This window comes from Anas platyrhynchos, chromosome 1 (genome assembly GCF_047663525.1).
Source record: "Anas platyrhynchos isolate ZD024472 breed Pekin duck chromosome 1, IASCAAS_PekinDuck_T2T, whole genome shotgun sequence".
Taxonomy (NCBI): Eukaryota; Metazoa; Chordata; class Aves; order Anseriformes; family Anatidae; genus Anas; species Anas platyrhynchos.
The window spans coordinates 150,534,513-150,557,367 of NC_092587.1; the positions used below are offsets into that span (position 1 = coordinate 150,534,513).

The 22,855-nt window shown below is 37.1% G+C and overlaps 1 protein-coding gene across 2 annotated transcripts in view; it reads right to left on the reverse strand.

Moving 5' to 3' along the window:
• Nucleotides 1–22,855, reverse strand: part of TPP2 (tripeptidyl peptidase 2) — a 47,545-nt gene that overhangs the window by 14,368 nt on the left and 10,322 nt on the right. The window contains exons 10-24 of one of the 2 annotated variants that reach the window (XM_038173427.2): nucleotides 21,044–21,143; nucleotides 20,189–20,337; nucleotides 19,929–20,044; nucleotides 18,182–18,350; nucleotides 16,193–16,350; nucleotides 15,722–15,798; nucleotides 12,939–13,045; nucleotides 12,087–12,241; nucleotides 10,932–11,048; nucleotides 9,598–9,698; nucleotides 8,065–8,161; nucleotides 7,664–7,801; nucleotides 5,913–6,157; nucleotides 5,640–5,718; nucleotides 3,759–3,797 (exon numbers count right to left, since the gene is read on the reverse strand). In XM_038173427.2, coding sequence (XP_038029355.1) covers nucleotides 3,759–3,797; nucleotides 5,640–5,718; nucleotides 5,913–6,157; nucleotides 7,664–7,801; nucleotides 8,065–8,161; nucleotides 9,598–9,698; nucleotides 10,932–11,048; nucleotides 12,087–12,241; nucleotides 12,939–13,045; nucleotides 15,722–15,798; nucleotides 16,193–16,350; nucleotides 18,182–18,350; nucleotides 19,929–20,044; nucleotides 20,189–20,337; nucleotides 21,044–21,143 — 1,847 coding nt within the window. The remainder of the gene's footprint in view (nucleotides 1–3,758; nucleotides 3,798–5,639; nucleotides 5,719–5,912; nucleotides 6,158–7,663; nucleotides 7,802–8,064; nucleotides 8,162–9,597; nucleotides 9,699–10,931; nucleotides 11,049–12,086; nucleotides 12,242–12,938; nucleotides 13,046–15,721; nucleotides 15,799–16,192; nucleotides 16,351–18,181; nucleotides 18,351–19,928; nucleotides 20,045–20,188; nucleotides 20,338–21,043; nucleotides 21,144–22,855) is intronic. The other variant, XM_038173428.2, reaches the window with a different exon arrangement.

Here is a 22,855-nt window from a genome sequence, read left to right on the forward strand (position 1 = left end):
TCCATTAAAGCAAACCAAACATTTTTAACATGCCTACAAAGTTAGATCAGTCAGAAAAGCTGAATCAGTAATTTTCAATGTCTTTTTTAACATAGATCCTATGCTGAGACTAACATTTTCGTAAGAAAGAAACTTGCCTTCCTAGAAATCTTCTAGTATTTCAGGATTTCCTTCCTTAAAGTTCTCTTTGAAGGTACTTGGCAACATGTTCGGGGTTATGTATCTAAACAGCCTGTCCATTCTCATGCCTTGCCTATATGATAACTGTGCAGCCCCTGAGTTACCTGAACATCCCAGACACTGCCCTTGCCTTTACAGAAAGGCTTGTCAGAGCTTAAGGAGAAAGGCAACTCTTCACAAGAGCTAAGGACAGAATGGCATTGAGCAACCATATTATACACTGGAAAGATTACTTGAAGGCAACTTTAAAACTCACAAGGAAGCTACCCTTTGTTTATCCTTAAAAAAAAAAAAAAAGCAACATTAGAAACTTTGGAAGCATGCATGATACTGCATACTTTGGGCAGAGTGCTCTGTGTACAATTTGGTATGTTTTATATACCTACTTTAAGACACAAACAGTGTGCATAACACCAGTTATTTTTAAGGCAGTATTCTCGTTTAACTGAAAATTGATGAAGTTCCTTAAAGTCACCAGCCAGGTTGACACAAAATTTGATCAGATACATTCACTTCATTGTATTTTTGAAGGCCTCCTGGTTAGACAGGAATAACCTCTAATGCTGAAATAAGTCATCCAACATATTTCTTCTTACGTTTGACTTCAGATATTTATTAGGCTTCTACTGCCATTTATCTATAACAGCATAGGAAAGGATGGCAAAGTAGGGAGAAATATGTACAAGCTGTCCTTTAACCAGCAGGGCAAGGGAGGACATTGTACCTGTACTCCTGAGACCCCACCTGGAGTGCTGGGGGCCACAGAGCTGGATGCAGAACAAGAAGGACATGGAAGTATTAGAACAACTCCAGAGGAGGGCCGTTAAGATGATCAAGAGGCTGGAGCACCTCTCCTATGAAGACAGACTAAGGGAGCTGGGGTTGTTCAAGTTGCAGATCACAGACTCCCTGGAGAAGTTGTGCATGCCCCATCCCTGGAGGTGTTCAAGGCCAGGCTGGATGGGGCTTCAGGCAACCTGGTCTGATGGGAGGTGTCCCTGCCCACAACAGGAGAGATGGAACTGGATGGGCTTCTGACCCAAATTATTTTGTGATCCGATGATATTGTTCAAAAGATGCATTATGTAAAGTAACAAAAAAATTGCTTCCTGCAGACCAGAAAAAGTCAATCATCTGTTTCCACTCTGACCACATTCAGGACAAAAACTGGAGAAAAGGAAGAGTCAGATTTTAACTGCATGGCAGAAGTTTGGTTGTGAAAGAAGTATGGTACACAACCACTGCTTTTTCCCCATATGGCTGTTTAGCATGTGCTGCTCCATTAGAAAACAAGCACTAATAGGGGTAAATCAGCTTCCCACGCCAAGACAGTGGGGACCAGTTCAAAGAAAAACATCTGTGAATTCTGAACTTTACACTTATCTAAAGTTCAGTTGTCAGAAAGGATTTTTTTTTTTTTAAATAAAAAAAGTTCTGCACTTTGTGAAGACAGAAAGATTCTTTGCATACTTTTACCCATACCTCTGGGATTCTACTGTTGTATTCAGACAAAATCGAGTCCTCAAAGCAGAATATCAGGGACTAGGTGTACCATTCTGCAATTCGTGTCCAGTAAGACAAAAACTCTTGCTTATTACGTGAAAAGAACCCATTGATGTTTTTGTCTAGTATGAAAGAAATACCTTCCTTGGAAAATCAGGGTAGTATTTTCTGGCATAACCTCAGGCTGCTTTCACGCAAAACAGAAGCGCTTTACAACTGCAAGAAATGCCCACCTTGGGTTTCTGGTAGTATCATGCACATAGGGGCAAGCTAACACCCCTCCATACCCCAAAAATCAAAACCATTTCTGCAGAATACTCATTGGTCATTGGAGCAGGACTATGCATAAAATAAAAATGAGATTTGTAAATAAACACTCCTTATCTTACAAGAGGGCCTGGACATATCTCTGAAAAATAAAATAAAAATCTACATGTACCTTTTTGACTTGCCAGGCCACATAAGAAATACAGAAGCAAGTTTTTGAGCATGCAAAAAAATCTGTGTTGCATGTACACAGACACGACAGGGTAAACATTCAAAACTTGTCAACTCGGAAGCCCAAAGACTTGTATTCTTAAATAAAAACCCTATTAATTAATGGAGCTCTCATGGATCAATGCACTGAAACACAGCGTGTTTTTATGTATTCACTGCCAGTATGCTGATGCCTCTTGCAAATAATAGGTGGAAGTATCCAGAAAAAGAACAGTTTTCATTTTGGCTTGGGTGGGTACACTACTCAGATCTGAACATGTTTACTCTAGAAGCAAAAAAGAAAACAATAAAACAGAACATGTAGCCTCCTGGATCTGTTTAATGTGTTTTGTTAAAGAAATTAAATTATGATTAGAGATTAACCACCTTTTTACGGATCCACTTAGTGAAGTTTTTATATCCTATTCACTGGAAACCAGGCGTTCACATGGGTTTTTAAATTGCCTTTCCAAAACTCATCTTCATAATTTTCAGATGCATATTAAAATAAAATTGTAGCAGTGTACATCAATGTATGTTAAAATCCTTCTTGTAAAGCCTAATCACGTTCCCTCACAGTTGTTATACTAATACCAGATTAGGTAAACAGGCTCAGTTTTCCAGCTCAGCATTAACAAGAAAAAATACAACAAAAAACATGTTACTGCAATCAATTGTGGCATTTGATTTGATTTGAACTCACACCTTATTTCTAACAAGAATCCTGAACTCCACAAGACAGTACCATGAAAACAAAAGAATACAAATAGCTTCACAACTTCAGAAGAACAAAAGAAAAAAAAAAACAAACAAATACTTAACCACTAGTTCTATAAAGGTGACTGTTAAAATAGATATTTATAGAAAAAAAAAGACAAGCAGTCTTTTGTCTGCTGGGAGTACATTGTACTACCTAATGTAAAAGTATGAGAAAGCACAAAACTAAACACTGTTGTGTTAATCACTCACTCCTCCCTCCACCTCCCTGAAATACATCTTACTCACATTTTCTTCCTGAATTCCACTACCTGCTACATCAGTGTACAAACCAACTTAAAACAAGTTACATTCCAATACATCTAAATCTTGAACTGAGAGATTTTTCAGTCAACTTCATCCCTCCTAAGAAAGATTGCTTATTGGAATATTTTTTTCTATGACTGTACCAAAGCCATTGTAAACAGCTGTTTTGGTATACAGCTAGGTATTCAGTTCTATGTAAAGTGTTAGGTTTGTATTGAGTTCCCGACCTGCAGACATAATACAGCAGGCAGAAACACTTGCCACTTGACTACAAATACTGAAGATTCCTGAGTATCTTACAAAAAGAATCATTTCAGACCACTAGTCATCACATGCATTTTTATGGCACTTATTGCAGAAGTATTCAGATGCTCACATGCCTCTCATTTAGCCTTGTATTACAGTAGTGTTTTGCCATTCTACCAGTAGATGTATTTAAGATGCTGAAGCAAATAACCCAGAACTAAGGAGGTAGATGAGGGAGAGAAATTAAAAATCAATACTGGTAGACATATTCTTTAAGTCATATGAAAAAAGACTTAAGTATATCTTTTTCAAAAACTAACATTCAGTACCTTTTTAAATTTTCCTTGTCGCTTTGCTGCAGACTGCCCCTGGGAGTTAGAATAACATACTGTAAGAAAACATGCACACACCACACAGGATGGAGACACCTTCTCTGTACATTTATAGTTACACTTTCAACCTACATATTTTTAAACTGTTAAGTCACATCTATGACCAAACATGCTCTTAAAGCATGCTTTCTTTTTAAAATTAACAATGCATTGTTTTGCATAGTCTGTTATTCCTGTAAGACAAGCAAGTGTTGTTAACCACTTAGCTTAAATTAATGAAGTTACAGAAATTCACTTCAAAAATACAAATTTCAGATTTTGACTGCAGTGGCATTGTTCTGTATTTCTTAATAAATATACAGAAATTACGTGTATTTTCCCTCAAATTGCACCCTACTTGCTGAAATAAGAGAGAACATGGCTACCTATTCCTCTCTTTTTGTATGCCTTTAATAAATCTGTAGTGTGCCAGCAGTGAAAAGAATCTGATGTTACCTGGTATCATCCTTTTTCCAAAGAAGTATGACCATAACAGTAAAGCCTCAGAGTATGATGCACAACAGGCCTCAGCTAGAATTTCTCTCAATGTAAGCTCTTTCATATTCTCCATGAAGAAATTAAATTTGATAGGCAATACCTACTACCTCCTACTTCCCATCCCAGAAATCACTGTATAAAAACACTTCATCTAGTTTTAAAATAAGATAGAAAAGAATTACAACCAACAGTTCAAGGAAGCACAGAATTCAAGTTAGGTAAACTATACTACACTCCTGTAATGGATTTAACATGGTTTTTATTAGAAGTATACTTGCAACTTTGCAGGAATCGCAAGAAATCTAAAGCTAATTTTAAAGTACTTCACTATATTTTTAACCCCTCATTCATTCATACTTAGCAGACATAATCTAACTTGCAGTTATACCTAAGATTAGTACATGCAATTTTCCCCAGAAGTTCTACCTGCAACCAAATCAGACTGAATAACTAAACTTGTCTACTCAACAAGATCTAACAGCATGTGCCCACCTCCACGTAGTGAAATATGGACATAGATGGATTACTTCTAAATACCAGCTAATCACCAGCATTGATTCAAGCTTATTCTCAGCTTTGCCAAGTATTTAAAAATATTTTAAGAGCTAGGGGAATCTTCTAGATACCTTAGCACCAGATACACACACGAGTGACCTGGTTATTATAATCATTGCCGCACTACAGATTCATTCAAGTTAGCAAACAGTTTTTTACAGGATGCTGCACTATAAGCAAAAAAAAAAACTACTGCTTTTTCCCACTGTGACATAAAAAGATTTTATGTCATTATGTTGGAGCACAGTCATATTAGTGGTTGACAACATCAGTGTCCAGCAGTTAAGAAAATCTGCTTAAGCATTTGAGTCAGCAAAATGCCTCCTCCTTTGTAAAAGTAACATGTAGGTGTTAAGGAAGCACTTATATTTTTGCTGAAAACTGTATGCATGCAAGGAAGAGTATAGCTGTTCATTAGAGAACCAACATGCACAAAATACATGTACATTTTTCATTCAAAAATGATACTGATTAGGCAACTGAACAAAACCACTCTTAAAGACTGCCACACCAACAAAAAAGTTGCTTCTAGAAATATAGGGATTCAGAGTCAAGGAGTGAGAATTCAAAAATTAGAAGGTGCAATTAACTTGAATTGTAAGATGAAAACAAAACTAAGAAGTTATTCTGACTTTATAATGAAACAACTGCTTCTAAAATGTGTTATGTCACTAAAACTGTTGCTCTTTCAAGTACTAAAACCATAAAACACAGTGCTTCCTTGGCATGCCATTTACCCACTTCAGAAGTTTCAGAAAGAGACCATCATCCATTTAAAATACTCACAGCTTTCTTTCCAAGTTCTGTTTTAGACAATGTCAGAGCTCCTGCAAGATAACATCCTGGTCCTGCTCCTTTTGGTATTCTGTTCAAAGAAAGAAAACTGTTAAAAACTACGTCCATTAACGTGCCATTGAGGCTACAATAAAGAATCCAAACAGTGAAAGAGCAAGACAAGAGGAATACCAAGTCCAGACAGGCAGACACAGCATGATTTTAATTAGGTGTAAAGGCAATTGGTTAGATGTAGACAAGAAAACAGGACCTCGGTTAACTTACTTGTCATCAGGCAGAGACGTAACAAAGAATGGCTGACTGTGTTTTGGTGGTAATGTCAAACTGTTGGATTTCTTCTTCCCTAAGAGAGCAAGGCTATGGTTTTCATAAATATCTAAGCTCAAGGTACTAGACAATCTGTGAGAAACAATAAATGGAAGGTCCTTGATGCGATCTAGTTCACTGTTCTGTTCATGACGAATTTGTAACCGAATAGTGTAATCTCCTTTTTCCAGTTTCACAGAATACTGAAAGAAAGAAGTTATTGTAAAATGTCAAAATTAAATATTTCACTCACCATGCATACACAGAAACCCAGAAATAAAACTGCCATGTTTTTCTTGATCCACATAGCTCAAACCATTTAAAACATGCTAAATAGCTTAGTTTTGGAACCTCCTGAGAATAGAGTACTATCAAGACAAGAGCAGCTGAAGCATTTTGGATTAACTAAAAAAATAAAAAGTTTTCAGACCACAAAATAGGATTATATCATTCATTCCTACTATAATACTATAATAACTGCTCAAATAGAAATCAGACAACTTGCTAAACTTTCAAGCTTTCAACTCAAAACCTCTTGCAGGTTTGCCTTGATACATTTTCAAGTTACTATGCAACTTCAGGTGTTGCGTGGTTGAGATCACAGTATATTTCCTACTATCTCTAATACTATGGGGCTTTGAGCAATCTGACACAGTAGGAGGTGTCCCTGCTCATGGCAGAGGGGCTGGAACTAATTGATCTTTAAGTTCCCTATCAACCCAAACCATTCTATATGATTCTATACCACTTTCACACTGAGGGATCCAACATTCCTATGATGGTCTAAGGCTGCAGTTTAAAGAGCCAGCAGGCTCTTTGACCTGATTCTACAAAGCTTTTCATACATGCAGTTAAGAATAAGTAGATAACATCATCTCTATTTACGAAACAAACAAAAACTCCACAGATTCTTAGTTATGAAAATGTTTTTTAATTTCTACTAATTTAAAAAGTCGCCTTATGGATTTTTTTAGTGCTAGCATGCTAAGCTTCCTTTAGGATGTTTCTGCTGCTGATGCTATAATACAAAAGGCATCTCTGAGAAAGAAAGTTGTTCAGGACTAGCCTGCTCCCAGAATCACCTTCTTCTAGGTGAGGATCAAGCTTCCTGTTGATATTATTTCCTGGATTAGTAAATTTTTAATTACTTTAGAATTGTTCTGTTATGCAGAACACTAGAGAGGCATGGTGTGGTAGTCCACTAGGTACAGGTAACGGACTTTTTTTTTTTTAATTTTACAGCACTTTAAAAATACAGGGTAAGGGATATAAGCTCAAATAAAGCAATTCCTGAACTTTGTAAGATTCAGAAGTCATGTTTTAAAATCAATCTATCGTAGACTTCCAGTATGACTACTCCTTCCTTTGAAAATGCCTTTGAAAGACAGCAACACAATCAACTGAGCTTCAGCACTTAGAAGGCTGTTTAGAAGACAAACTGAGGAATAGGGAAGAAAAATCATAATGTTCTATTTCATGGTAACATCTGTCAAATGTTATTTTTTTCATACAAATTGAAAGGTACATTTCAATTTCATACACCATTGAAAGGTACAATGACATTACTTGTCATAATGTCTTCTTGTGAAGAGATACGAACTAAATATCAGAAACTGTTAGGAGCTAACAGCTTGAAAAGTAGAAAAAAAAAAATGAAGCTTTCACACTGTGCAGAAAACAAAAGGTAAAATAAATATATAACTCTGTACCTGGTGTGGATAGGCATCTCCTGAACCCATCTGTCTTTTGTTCTGGTCAAAAATAATCCACAATTGACTGTCAAATTCAGATTCATACAGCAATTCACAAAGAAGTGGACAGCTTGGAGTTACTTCTCCACTCTTTGGCTATGAAAAGAAAGTTCAAAATACTTCATCCACTATTGAATAACACAAGTATAATTATTACACATATTCAAGAAGAGAGCTGACCTGAAGTCATTTCAAGACACGCTAGATTCTAAAGACAACCGAGTTAAAGTTACTAATGTAGGGACTCTAGAGCTTAAATCTCGACTTCATTTCTGACAGAAAGGTGAAGTTAAAACTTGCTTTTGGAAAGCACGTTATGTGTTCATTAACAACTTGAAAAAAACAAGCATAAACTTTACCTGATGGAAGTTATAGGTCAAAATCATCTCATACAGTTGACGATTATTTGGTAAAATATCTCTGGATCCTAAAGGTTTTATTTTTGCACTCACTGGTCTGCAGTTTAAATAAAAAAACAGAAGGCATTATTAAGCAATGTGTATCTGTTGTCAAAATCTGTATTGCTTAAGCAGAAATAGATTCTGAAGCACATCTAATAGTACATAGCACAGCATATGTGATAACAGTATTTTAAGAAATGCTAACTACCTAAGCATTATAAGTTTTCCAGTTAAAATGAATGTCAATTAAAAAGATGACTTAGAAACATTATGGACACCGCCAAAAAACAAATGAACAGAACTCAGCAAGCACATCTAAGTCCAAAATTAAAAGCCTTAAGAAACAAATAGGAAAAGAGAGACTTCAGGATTAAGACAAAAAAACAGGTTGCTATACAACTCCCGTATGTGTGTTGCAATCAGCACATTTATTCACAGATTGAAAGATCAGTGTCATAGTAATTAGAAGACACAGTAAGTTGTTGATAATTGTTTGCTACAAGAAATTTTTGTCCAAAGAGAATTTATACAAGAAATCCTAGTAATACCACAAAGGAAAAACATAAATGCATATTGCCTACATAGAAACTCAGAAACAGTTGGGACAAGCTATTGTTCAAAGAAGCACAAACACCTCAGATAATGATCACTGAAGAACACCAGCTAAAAATAAGAAAACCACTGGTTTGGAAATAAAGGAACTGGAGAATTAAGGTGGCCTATATAAGACTACATTTCATACATACTATTCTGACAACCTTTAATGACATTAATGAAATTTCTCTAGGATACTTTCAGCTCTTTGTGTGCAACCCTGCTTCCAATCACTTGAAATTTAGAAACCTAATAAGAAGCCATTCAGCATCCTCTATCCCCTTACTTTAATCCATACTCAAAAGTATAGCATTTCTTTCTCCTTCTGAAACTACCAACTTTAGTTAATGCTGTTGTTAGTAATTTTCCAATTGTTAGTAATTTAAAAAAAAAAAACAAACACCTTTTCCTCAAAATCAGCATGTGTCAAACTGCCACAACTGATAACAGACGAAACACAAAATACAGAGCCTAGCCTACAAAAAAAACTTCCAATCAAACAAAAAAGAGAGAAAACAATCTTCCCAGGTCAAACTTAGGCAGGATCTGAAATACCTGCTTAAAAAAAAAAAAAAAAAAAGACACCAAATAACTCAGTAGAATTTGTTTTTTTAGATCTTAATATGCCTTTTACCTCTGTCTCTCGTTTAGAAGCACCAGAAAGTTTTTGTAATTTCTTTTAAATTTGGCTCAAGAAAAATAACTTATATGGAAGAAGTTACCATAATTGTCCATTTTTTTTCACAGCTAAAAGGAACCGAAAAAAGAAAGTGCTGAAATATTTAATAAAATTTCCAAACTATGTAAGAATATTCTTGTTACTCTAGCTGTCACTTTTAATTTGTGACTATTTTAGCCACATTCTAACAGCTTTGCCACTTTTCCCAGAAACTGTACCTGAGAGTTTGAACCCAGCTTTTCAGATTTATGCATGGAGCAATATCTTCATACTTCAACATGGACTGAACATCAAATCGTACGATGCCTTCTGAAGCATGCTAAAGAAAGAATACATAACAGTTATGCTTTCATGCATCTGTAACATCAGATGTGGACCATTCAATATATCCTTTGAAAACACAATACAAGATCTATTTATCAACACTAGAAGTAATAGTGTGTGAGTTTGAAAGTGTCACAACCCTATCTCTATTTTACAAAAACAGATTCACTAGAACATAAAAAAACAACATATCAGTAGGAAAAAAAAAATATAACAGACTTTTGGTTCAAGACTATCTATTAGCCACTTTTCAGCTGGTCTGATACTGCTGGCATAGGAGGAGCTTGAACTTGCTTTAGTAAAAAGGCTGTCATGTACGACACCCACACCACCTCTTCTTCGTCCTGCTCTAATTCAAGATCTGGTACCTTAGTGCAATGCAACCTTTCCCCACCACCCCCAAAGTTACTCAGCTCTTAGAGCATGAATGCATTCAACCTCACCTGTGGTACAGGTCTAATTTGCTCTGACCCTTAGATTAAAAAAAAAAAAAGTAGCAAGGAGAAATAGGCATGGTGCTGCTTCTTGCAGGTCGTACAGCTCAGCCCTCAGAGTGCCCCTCTCTTAAGGGAGAGAAAGTCAAGCCAAAACACACTGCACAAGACAGCAAACAACACAGCAGTGAGACAAAGTACTTTAAGTAACATGATACTGATGTTTCTCACAATTTTTCAGTTCTTTGGTATCACAGAACCATGGAGTCATGATACTGCCCATCCACTGTACCTTTAACTGCCCTGAACAATGAATCTCAAACCAACTGGCACATCTTGATACAACACCAAACAGAGTGGAAAATAACTTTTAATGACATTTTATTCTGAAAATATTATTCAGAGTATTGTGCTTTAGCAATGGCGGTCTAGACAATCAAATACAAGAACTGTGATCCCAGCAAAGTTTCTTCACACAAACATACATATGCAATAGTTGCAGTAAGAACATTTTAGTATGTCCTTTCTACTGGTGCTTTTTTTTTTCCCCTCTCTAATCTTCTCTCCAGTGATTCATAACGAAAAAGCTTAAAAGACTCATAACTAATGGTACTGGGCATTTGTGGGGGCCTAAGCTCCTATTTATCTAATTTTAAGAGAAAACATGCATCTCATGTATAACCATGCTTTTAGTCTACTTAAATAGAGGCAAGAACGAGGAAAAACTTTTTTTTTTTTTTAAATTCTGTCAGAGACTTCAGAATAATTTTAAATAAACGCTCTGGAAAACTTACCATGTTTAGCTGCGGAGTAGCACAAAGTACACCATGAAAAGAAATTGTGTAATTAATGCTAACATCGCTAAGGCTTGCCCACCACCGAGCAACACAAAATTCAATGGTTTTTCCAGCCTGTGTAACAAAAATGCAAGGTTAGACACAAAGTCTCTTCTTTTACTCACCCCAGCCTCCCTCTGCCCAAAACAAAAAAAAAAATGGAATATGACTCAAAGATGACCCTATCATGCCCAATTTACACCAATTATATTGGTTTGTATGGTAGCAAACCAGACATTACACTTGATCCAGAAAATACAAGACAGTTCTAACAAAAGAGTATGTCCAATTGCTCCCATTAAAATGAAATGTACCAGGGGTATATGCTACAAAGGAAGGTATACAGCTTTTATATGTAACATCTTCCTTTCCTACTCTTCAAATTAGGCAGACAAGTTAGTTTATAGGGGATGTCAATGCATATCAGAAAAAGAGATAGTGCTCTCTATCTCAAGAAAACGTGAAGTTAGGGATGTTTTTTGTTGGCACTGTTTTTCTGGTTGTTTTAAACACAATAAATTAATTCACAATCAGTCAGTGGGATGAACGAAGCTTAGTGCCTTCCTCTTGACTTTTTCACGGTACAGGACTGAACAGAAATTACAACCTCTCTTAGGGTTTAGAGCTACACCTCTCAGTTAAGCAGTGAAAGGGGGGAAAAACTTAAGCACTGGACTTGATCATTCACATAACTGAACAGCCCATTTTTGTTTTAGACTCTTGAACTAGCATTATCCAAGGTAAGTCTACTGTATCTAAGCAATAAATGCTACCCAGTATTACTTGACCTCAACATCAAGGAGATTATCACCATAATCATAAGAGTTCAGCATATGCTGAACTCTTTCTTCAACAAGTTACAGCCCCTGTTTGAAAGGGAAAAACTAGTCTGTATAAACAAGCAGTAAAACTGAAGAGAGAATGAATGGCAACACGGGATAATTAAAAAACGTCAGGGAGTTGTTAGAGACCTTTTCAAAATGAAGAAACAGATACATTCACTACTATAAGAAATGTAAGACTTGGTCTTTTTTCTTAATCATCAGCATCAACCAAACAACAACAGCAAAAGCTACAACACTCTCTTCCTCCCACCCCACCAACGTAACTTACTAAGACAGGAAATGCTTCAGTCACTGATCCTTTTTCAGGTAAGGATGAAAATTTATAGAACTCATGACTTCTATATGCTTTTTGTTTCACTAGCTGAACAGCATGAAGCACAAACTTTGCAGTCACATCAGATGAACACGAACATACTGTCACTTCTAGATGAAAAAGAAAGGTTTTGCTTCAACATCCATGAATTTTAGATGGGAAATGGAGATTCAACACAAAATTCACAAGATATTTTCACAAGATACTCATGGTTTTAGAAGTTATGCGGTACCAAAGTATGTACTGCATAACATACAAAATATTCATACGTGAATTATGCTTATCTACCTACCAGTTATTTACTAAGAACCCTAAGGAAAACTAAGTTCAGAGAGATCAGTTAAAAGAAACATTACTCAACTAGATGTTATGAACTAAGCAGATAGTACAAGTTATAAAACTGTATAGCACAGATGGCTGCTGAATTTCAAATTAAGTTTTATCAGTAAACTTCAGTCCAAATGAAAGATTCTTTTTTCTCCTTGCAGAATTATGAGCTCCTTATCCATCACCTTACATTAAGCTATCTTTCAATGCTATGGCCATAAACACTAAAAACCAGGCACACAGATTGTATTTGCTCATTTCTAAAAGATGAAGATTATATTCCACCATAACAGAAAACATGAGATAACCCTCCCCAAAAAATCACTGCTGTAAGAGCTTAGAATCAAATACAGATTTCACATACTCATGGATCAAATGCTTAAGTTCTTTCTTAGGCAGAAATTGGAATGATTGTAGATCAACTCTGTCAACTGTAACAGATGTCATCTCTTATTTAATCAATATGCTCGTTTTCCTTACCAGCCCATGTAGCTCCCTGGGGAACATCAATGAAATGCCTTCGGATTTGACCAGGTTTAAAATGAACGTCTGTATATGCAAGGTCATAGCTTGATGATTCATCTACTCTGTACATCAAAAAGAAAACAGTAGTAATTAAACAAGCTGTGAAGCATTTTTTTTCTAAAAAAAAGTAATTTCAAATAAAAAAACTCTCCAAACAAGACTATAATTGAGTGTGAGGAATGTTTTAACAATTCCAATTCGTGTCCATAAATTTGTGTCCATAAAGAATAATTCTGTTTGAATCCTGTCTGCCTCTGGGCCCTGCACTGGCAATTTAGTTCTTGAACCACAGATGCAGTGTGTCCCAGTCTCCCCCTCATTCTAGTCAATTTATCACGTCTTCAGAAAACACTCCTTAAATTTGTGAACCTGTTTGCTTTTGTTATTCCGGACTTCTATTTCTAACAGTTACAGCCTTTTTTCCTGTCTTCTTCGAGATTAACTTAACACTGCTATAGATGTGTCTGTGAATGGCTGGGGAAGAATGTTTTAATTACTCGTGAAGCATCAAATAAGAAAGCTGTTTGTGTTTGATGTCTGGGAGTTTCAGAACAACTGATAACAACTAGTGCCTGTTATGAGATACTATGTGGATCCTTGGTATCTGGCCAGGGGGGGCCAAGAGATTAAGAGGAAGAAAAAAGAAGCTGAAGGACGGTTGGGAGACAAGACCTGTGGAGAGTGTACAGAGAGTGTTCCATAAACTTGGAATAGTGCCGAGTAAGTACAAAGGGTGAGAGGAAGACTACGAGCCTTCAGCATGAAAGACCCCTAGAGACCCCCAGAGGAGACTGATGCGCATGCTCCAGTAGGAGGAACTGGACCCCGGAAGCTAATTATAATAATCTATTTTTTTTAGAAGTAGTAATGAATATGTATTAGTCTAGGTGCATAAAAATCAGCTGCTTGATGTAACTGGTGCGCGTCCTGGTGGAGCAGAGACTCCCGGTGCACCCAGCGCTGTTTGCTTACCTCTATTCCTTTATATTCTTTTAATAAATCCTATTTTTTTATTTAATCCTAATTTGAATCCTGAGCCATTTATAACATTGAGGATATTCAGTCCTCAGCTCCCCCCCAGAAAAAAAAAGAAAAAAAAAGCTGAGTTTAAGCAAAACAGATTTAGAAAGGCGAAAAAATTGAGCCTGTGGTCAATGTTAGGTGACGCTCCTTTTGAGGCTATCACTGATACTCATAGAAGCATAGAATATCTTGAGTTGGAAGGGACCAAAAGGATCACCAAGTCCTGTTCCTGGCTCCACACAAGACCACCCAAAAAAATCACACCATGTCTCTGAGAGCATTGTCCAAATGCTTCTTCAACTCTGACTCACTCAGTGCTGTGACCACTGCCCTTGGCAGCCTGTCCCAGTGCCCGATCACCCTCTGGGTGCAGAACCTTTCCCTAGCACCCAGCCTGACCCTCCCCTGTCCCAGCCCCATGCCATTCCCTTGGGTCCCTGTCACTGTCTCCAGAGAGCAGAGCTCAGCGCCTGCCCCTCCACTCCCCTCATAAGGGAGCTGCAGGCCACCATGAGGCCTACCCTTAGCCTCCTCTTCTCTGGGCTGAACAAACCAAGGGACTTCAAACTGCTTCTCATACCTCTTCCCCTCTAGACCCTTCACCATCTTTATAGCCCTCCTTAGGATGCTAATGGTTTCATGTCTTTCTTATTTTGTGGCACCCAAAACTGCACACAGTACTTAGGGGCAAGGCCACACCAGCACAGCGCAGGGTATATTACTACACTCTACAGAACAGTATCACTCATCTTAATAACTTAAGAAATGGAATACTGCCCACTCACAGCTTCACAGAGACATGTTAGCAAGTTAGTGAGGTCCCAAAGTGTTTTTAAATTTCTCCTCAGACATTATTCACGATATTTGTTTTTCTAGCTTCTATTTGTTCAGTGTCCAAAATGTAGTAATTGCCCCCATTCTTTCTGTTAAGCGTACAAGAACTGTACTAGTACAGGATCTAACAGCACAACGCACCTGAACAATTTAAAACATCTGTTCCACCACATTATGTAGATACTTTCTCCCCGGTCTCCCCAGCCAGAAACACAGCTGTACTTAAGCATAAAAAACAAAAGTTTTCAATGAAATTGAATTTCATGGTTGAGTGACTTTCCACTGAAGGGAGCAAAGGCATGTGAGTAGTAGTATTTCTGTGAATGAGTTAGAGAAAAGTTTTTATTTCTTCCTCTGAGCAGATTGTTCACTGAATAAGTTCAATAATCTCTCCTTCCTTATCACAATCGTTGACGTGTTTAAAACAGTTAGGGCCATAACACAATACTAACTCTAAATTTTGTGTATTAAGGTTATGGTGGAAGTTCATCTCAATTTCCACCTGCCAAATAACGTCCACTGCCTTTACAGACTCTAGTCCATCAGCTAGAAGTGAAAAAACAAGCTCCGACTGATGAATGCCAAAGAATATACTTTTGAAAAAGTCAGAAATTATTCTGATTGATCAGAAAACTCCTGCTATTGTGATCAAGAACATGCTGCCTTCTGGTTGCCAAGACCAAAACAAAAAGCAAACACTACTGGTGTCCAAGCCTGTTGCAAGAAACTTTCCAGAGCTCTGCTCCCTTCCCTATCAGTGTTAGTAGTAAATTCAAGAACTCCTAGAGGAAGAAGGTGAAATAAATGACAGAAGTAAACTGGTACACAAAACTAAACTTAAAAAAAAAAAAAAAGAGAAAGTAAAACTTAGATTTACTGACCTTGTTGGTATGACAACTGTTATTGGAACTCTGAACAGAGGACCTGCATTAGGCGTTGCTGTATCATATCCACACACCTGACAAAATAAGATACAGCCACTTAAAATCTTTGGTCAAAATGAAATTACAGGAGACAATATTGAACCACTTGACTTAGTTGCAGGGTGTTTTGAATTGTCAGAGATTAAACTATACATAGAGAACAAATTAGTAATTTATTTCCATGTATACACTTTTATTTTTTAAACAGAGATACTTAAAATCTTCTTCAGATCTGCCGTGCGAAGTTGTATAAAGTAACTGCTGCTGAACCCTGAATTCAGCCTGTATAATATGGAGTGTGGCAGCATTTCTGTTTCATGAAGCATAAAGCTTTTATTTCCTTAAAATTACTTCTAAAAAAAAGTTGATAGAGGCAATGTGAAAATGGAAGAGCATACAGTCTTAAATAGAATACCAGTATTTTAATACCTCCGTATAATGTACTCCTTCTCTCAGTCCACGTGGATCCACACGAATATTAATGTGTCGACACTGGTTCATAAGCTCTAAATGAGTAGGGCACTGGACCCATGGTGCATTTGAAGTTAAAGCTAAATGAAGCTGGAGAGATATTCTTTCAGTGTTTTCTGCCAAGAAACAAATTAAAAACAATTCATTAACAAGTTATGTACTCATACTCTACTGTAACAATATTTGCCATTAAAATGTACCCATCTCAAACAAATTCCTTAGTCCCCTGAAGTCAGATTCTCCAAAAAAGAACATTGATTATCATCTCTTACCAAAACAGTCAAACCTCAGCCAGTAAGCAATACTTCAGTTTCCTATAACATAGCCTGGAAGCAGGTATAAGTACTCTTACATAGATGCAAAGTCTTGCCTAATGTACAGAAATAAAATAAAAACCAACTACATCAACTACACACATTCTAAAGGTTACACTAATTATCAAATTACATTACAGAGCAACCTAAGTGAGGGTTTATGCTTATTAAAAGAATTACTGCCATAATATAGACTGACTTTGCAAACAGTCTATTTAGCTGATTTTGTGCATCAGCTTCTGTGTCGAAACAACCATGGGTTAAAGCATAGCTTCTATAAAAACACGTGGCCCTGGAGTTTAGGTGTTTTATTGAATAGAATCACCTTTATCCTGCTCTAAAAATTAATGATGTTTAAAATCTAGAAAGCTTTTTATTTGTTTTAATTGACCTTAGCTTAACATTCAGATATTTAACTTCACATTTAACTTCATTGCATCTTTGTGAGGTACAGAAAAGAGTTCTCTATTATCAGATGTGCCTTCCACAGAGGTACCTCAGAAGCGGTAAGAGCTCAAAGAGAACTTCAACAGACAAACTGAGTAGATGAGTCTTCCTTAATGTCCTACTAAACCCTCTCAAACTTATTCTCCTTGAAGACACCAGACAGCACAGAAATGGCCAAAAGGACAAGTACAAGGGAAACAATATCATGCTGCAAGCCAGTCACCCATTACAAATACATGTATCTAACTACGTTTTCAGATTTGCTTCCTACAGAAGAGCATGATGTGTATATTTACACATTATAGTATGTAACTATTTTATTTCTCAGTGTCATATTGTCAATTTAAAAAAAATATTGATTGCAATGCAATGGATCAAACAACTATGGTACTCTGAGTCAGTAACCTGTCTTATTCACATTATCTCTTCTCCTAAATAAATTCACCACACTGTCACATGCCAACCTTCTTCTGAATCACTGGTTTTTAGGAGAAGAACTAACTTCAGTAACAAGCTCTCACATAGTTCATTTTTTGAATAAGATACAACTCCATTTCTCATGGAGGTGAGTCCCAGGTGTTATTTAGTAAAATAGAGCATGGTAAACCAGTTTATGGAAAAAAGATGTCAAACCTATTTTGACTGGCACAAGTTCCTTATCCTATCAATAAATAACTAAAATGTGTATCAATTCCTGTATTATTTTGAGGTATGTGTATGCTGATCCACTAATAGCTAGTGAATGAAATGCAAAGCTAGAATTTGTGGTCTTTAAATATCCAGAGATTACTTAAGTTCTTCTGTAAATTCTTTGTCAAGAGTTATCTGCAAAAATATCTCCCAAGTTCTACAATTTCAGGAAACATTAATAATATTTGATGATTTTTCTGTATTTTTCCAGTGTCCCACAATTTCACTTCAAACTTTTTTTAGAGCAGAGATACCTTTTTTCAGTGAGAGGAAGCTTGAAGCAACAGATCTCATCAGAAACACAAGAGTGTTACAATTAAATATCTAAGATTAAATGGGAAAGTTGTTCACTTGCTTGCTTTTATCTACCAACAAATTTAGAATTGCATTTTTTCCTTCTATAGTACAAGACTTCTACCACTCCTCACTGTCATGGCTTTTTTTGTTTAAAGATTACATTCCATTTTTTCCTCATACAAAACAAGCTCTTTCTTACCTGTATTCTCAGGAAAGACAGGTTCTATGCCAACCCCATGATCAGAAGGTGCAGCTATCTGGGCAGGGTCTCTGAGGTAGATTCCACGATTGCTTCCAACAGTAACAGTAAAGCCTATGTTACTTGTGAATGATGAATTCTGAATGAGGTAGTCATAGGCTTTATCAACCTGTTAGAACACATTCTAAATTAATGCATTTCAACTTGATTGCATATTATCTGCTACATGCAGCATTCATCAACTGTAGCAACAAGCAGTGAAATAACTAACACACTGCCTATTAGGCTCATACTAATTCTACATTACATGATATTCAATACTAAAATGAGACAAAACTTTCAGCATGCAGCTGCCATATGGAACACTGAAATAGTCGAGAACATTTAAAGGAACAATACGACAAATTCCCTTTGCAATAAATTCATCAGAAGATGCACAGCAAAGGTTTCCAGAGATGACTCTGAAGACATAGGTCCAGTTCTACAATACCACTTCATTGCTCATACATGGAGCAAAAACTAGTCAAGCATTTAAACCTTTTATACAGTACTGTAAGTTAAACACTTGAACATACAAACAAGATGGGATGCCCATGTAAGTTTTATATAAGGATGTGAAATAAGCATTTGACTGTTTATTCTCTTAAACTCAGATAACAAGGTCATCTTTTTGTTTTGAAAAGAGACCCTTCTATATCTTGCTTTCTATTCTACTGACTCCAAAAATCTTACACTCTTATACTTCAGCAAGCTACCTTCATGAGATTAGGGGACTCTCCTCTGAAACAAGCAGATGCAGTATAGCCTCAGTCTCCCAGGTCACAGTTTTAACCACATTTTAACACATGCTTTTACCACAGATTAGTAAATCGTAAGACGCAACTGCTGCATTTCATTTTTCTTTGGCAAGGTTTTTATTTGATATGGCCACCAATATGCTGCCTTGTGTACAAATCTCAGCATTACAGATATATTTAGAAGGCATCAGCTACTGGGTTCTAGCATCAGAAGAACATGAGTTTAGGGTTAAGCTCTTAATATCTGGCATCATTAAGCATGAAAGAAAAATCTCAGTACCTCTGTCTGGCTAGGATAGAAGTGACTGCAGGCAAACATAGCAGCAGCTCTTTAAGAGCCTCAGCTTATGCACAGGGACAGTGTCATTCACAATGCCTTTATCATAAAAAGGTTTACGCTGCAGATTTCCGAGCTACTTAAAAGACCACAGGATACAATGAACGCCCAGATTTTTCTGCAGGCCCACTCACAGCAAGGTCATTGCAAAACTGCAGCTGTACCGCTTTGTGAACCAGTGTGGGTATCTATTTGCATTGCCCAGAACTTACAGTTCCAGCTTTTGCATACAAAAAACAAGTTCAGCTCTCTCACAACAGCATAAAAACATTTTCAGACATTAAGACAGAATTTAGGCATCCACATCTGTATGTGGGTGACAAAAACCCACAACCTACTTTTATGTCCACACACCCTTTTTGTCAGTCTAGGAATGTGTCTAGTTAACACATATTCTAAAGAAACCAACTGCATGCTGAAGTGAGAGGAATATTTGATTCCTCTTCCCCTCCCACTACATTCCCTTCTTCACTCTGAATCAAATCTGCTAATCAAGTAGCATGGGAGCAAGCTGTCTGAGCTCATCTAGAAAACTTTGTTTTTTTGTCACTTTTCCACTGGCCGTTATGCTGGTCTTCATCTCCCCCCCTCCTTTTTTTTGGCTGGCAAGTACCTGAATAATACCATGTCCTTGTGCAAATACTTCTATGTTTTCAGCTTTCACTGCAGTATTTTCTAAGGCTCTTCTGACAGAATGAACAGTGTAATGAATATCATTAGCTTTGAGTCCTGAAATTAAAAATAAGGCTATTACTGGAAAAGAATTAAAAACTTGCAAGCAAGATTCTTTTTCTCTAAAAAAAAAAAAAAATAATAAAAAATGCTATAATCTCTTTACATTATGCAGCTATATATAAAATTATAGCCTATTACCTGACAGTACTAATGCAATGCCTCCACATGCATTAGGAGAAGACATGGATGTGCCGTTCATGAGTTGTGTTCCTCGCAGAGTCCAGTTTGGAACAGAAGCAATAGCACCTCCAGGGGCACTGATACTTACACCAAGGGCTCCATCAGTGCTGGGGTAAAAACAGAATTGTTGAAAAACATTTTTTCTGCATACTTTATTTTCAAGTTTTACGTGCACTTAAGATAATTTTAGCTTTAGGTAACATTTAGTTTAGGTAACATCTAGTATATTAGTTCACTAAAACATTAACCCATTAAAACCAAGACAAAGCATGACATAAATTGCAACTTAAAATGTCAGCTTAATCATCAAGCTATGCTTGTTTTCTCAGTCAAAATTTTCTGAAACTGCCCCCACAGGAGCAGGCCCCGGGCCGGAGCTGCAGCCCATGGAGAGGAGCCCACGCAGGAACAGGGAGTCTGGCGGGAGCTGCCACCCACCCATGGGGGACCTGTGCTGGAGCAGTTTGCTCCTGGGGGATGGACCCCGTGGTACGGAGCCGTGTGGGAGCAGTGCTTGGAGAGCTGCTGCCTGTGGGCAGCCCCCACAGGATCAGTTTGGGAAGGACGGCATCTAGTGGGAGGGACCCCATGTGGAGCAGGGGCAGAGAGTGACATGATGGAGTGGCGCAGATGAACCATTAGGGACTAACTGCAGCCCCCTACATGTTAAGACTTTCCAAGAACAGCAGGTTACCTAAGCTCTTCCTGTGGGAAAGACATATTGTCATTCTGGTATTAATGACCAATTTTTAGACTTTGAATAACCTAATCTGAACCCCAAAGTAATTAATTTCTTCTTTTAGCATAACCTACCTAGGCCCTCTGGATGACCAAGTATATTGATTTGCTGGTAGTTTTTCTCTCAAAGAATATTCAGCAACCATCATATCAGGTGACACATAGGCACCAACACCTATTAAAAAAAAGCATTTTAGATGTATGCTGAAGCTGTAATAAAAAAACAAAATGCTTTAAGTTTATCACCAAACACTTTTTTAATGTTTAAAATGGACAAACACACATTTTTGCATCTCACTAAGTCCAAATATATTTTTTTTCTTTTTTTTTTTTTTTACAAAGCAAGTGTAAAGGCCACGCTGATAACCATACTGTGCAATAAGAAAATCTTACATAATACAGATAATGTCAAAGTTTCATTTTTACTCAACTAAAACAGTATATATTCACCTTCTGCAGTTATTTCACAACAGATCACTAACATGCCCACCCCCTTTTTGGGGTGGAGAGGAAGAATAATTTTGGCTGTTCATACTGTTACAAACTACAAGGCTGCCTCAAAGCAATCTGTATGAAATCATTCACACATGTTCACACAGCTCAGAGCCACTCCACCTCAAACAGATGGCCACATCCACACAGCTCAACTACCATAGCAATGAGACAGTAACTATATTCCTGTTTATCAGTCCAAAGAGCCTAACATATGTCAATGAATAAGTTGAAAGCCCGCTAAATTTTATTCTTAAAACACAACGTCAAGCAAGCACATTACATCCTTTCAGGGTGACTGTTCTAAATCGTACACTCTGTTCTTGTTACGACTGAAGCGCTATCACCACTGTAGGAAACCACCACACCAGGCTAACTGAACCACATTTGACATGGTCCACATCCATGCTGCATGAACTAAGCCATCCAGCCAACTGTATTTTGTTTTTCCCCTCAAACAAACCCATCTTGTTCACTCCAGATGGAGGACAAGAAGCAAGCTGTAGATCAAGAAATCCAGTCTCTGGAGTTACACAACAAAGAAGCTGGATTGAAAGAGCTGACGTGCCGTAAGAGCAAAGCCAATGCAGTTCCCAGCTGTCCAAGCTCACTGGCAGAGCAAGTCAGCAAATCAGATTTTAGGAAGCAATAAGTGTTAATTCTACTAGATGTCCTGAAATAGTCTCTCTCAAACCTTCAAGTCTACCTGCTGTACTGCCTGCATGAGATATTTAACAAGTACCTTGAGTACTGCAGTAATGCTGCGCCAGAGCACTTATATAAAATTACAACCAGGAAAGTTACCCCTGAGAGTTACATGGTTTGGTTGTCTTATACCTCAGTCTTCTACTGAAATACCAAGAACACATACTAGCCCACCTGAAAAGCCAAGTCTTTAAAAGCCAAGCCAGTAATAGCCTGTCACAGAAGTGGCACTGCAACTGAAAGAATTATTATCCGGAAAGGATTTGTCTAGGTCATTTCACGGGGTTATCTGATAACCAAAATAAAAAGATACTTCACTCCAAATAAAAGGAGAGCGTACCAGGATATCTGATCAAGGCAGACACACCATCTAAAACTGCATTTCTGACAATTCAGAATGTATTACAAGACTTTTCAGGAGACAAATGACAATCAAACTTGCTAATATTTTTACTAGTTACATTTACAAACAACTAAAGGTGCGAGCGATGTGATTAGACAGTTACAGTTAAAAAGAAACATTCTGTGGTCTTCAGATAGATCAGACCACAAAGATTTATTTTCCAAATTTTATACAAAGACATATCAAATCTACATCATCTGCCTCCACCACCTGTTTTCTGCATAGCTAAGTTCTTGAAGTATAAGAAGATAATCTAAATTTCTATATCTAACCATACTGTAAATACC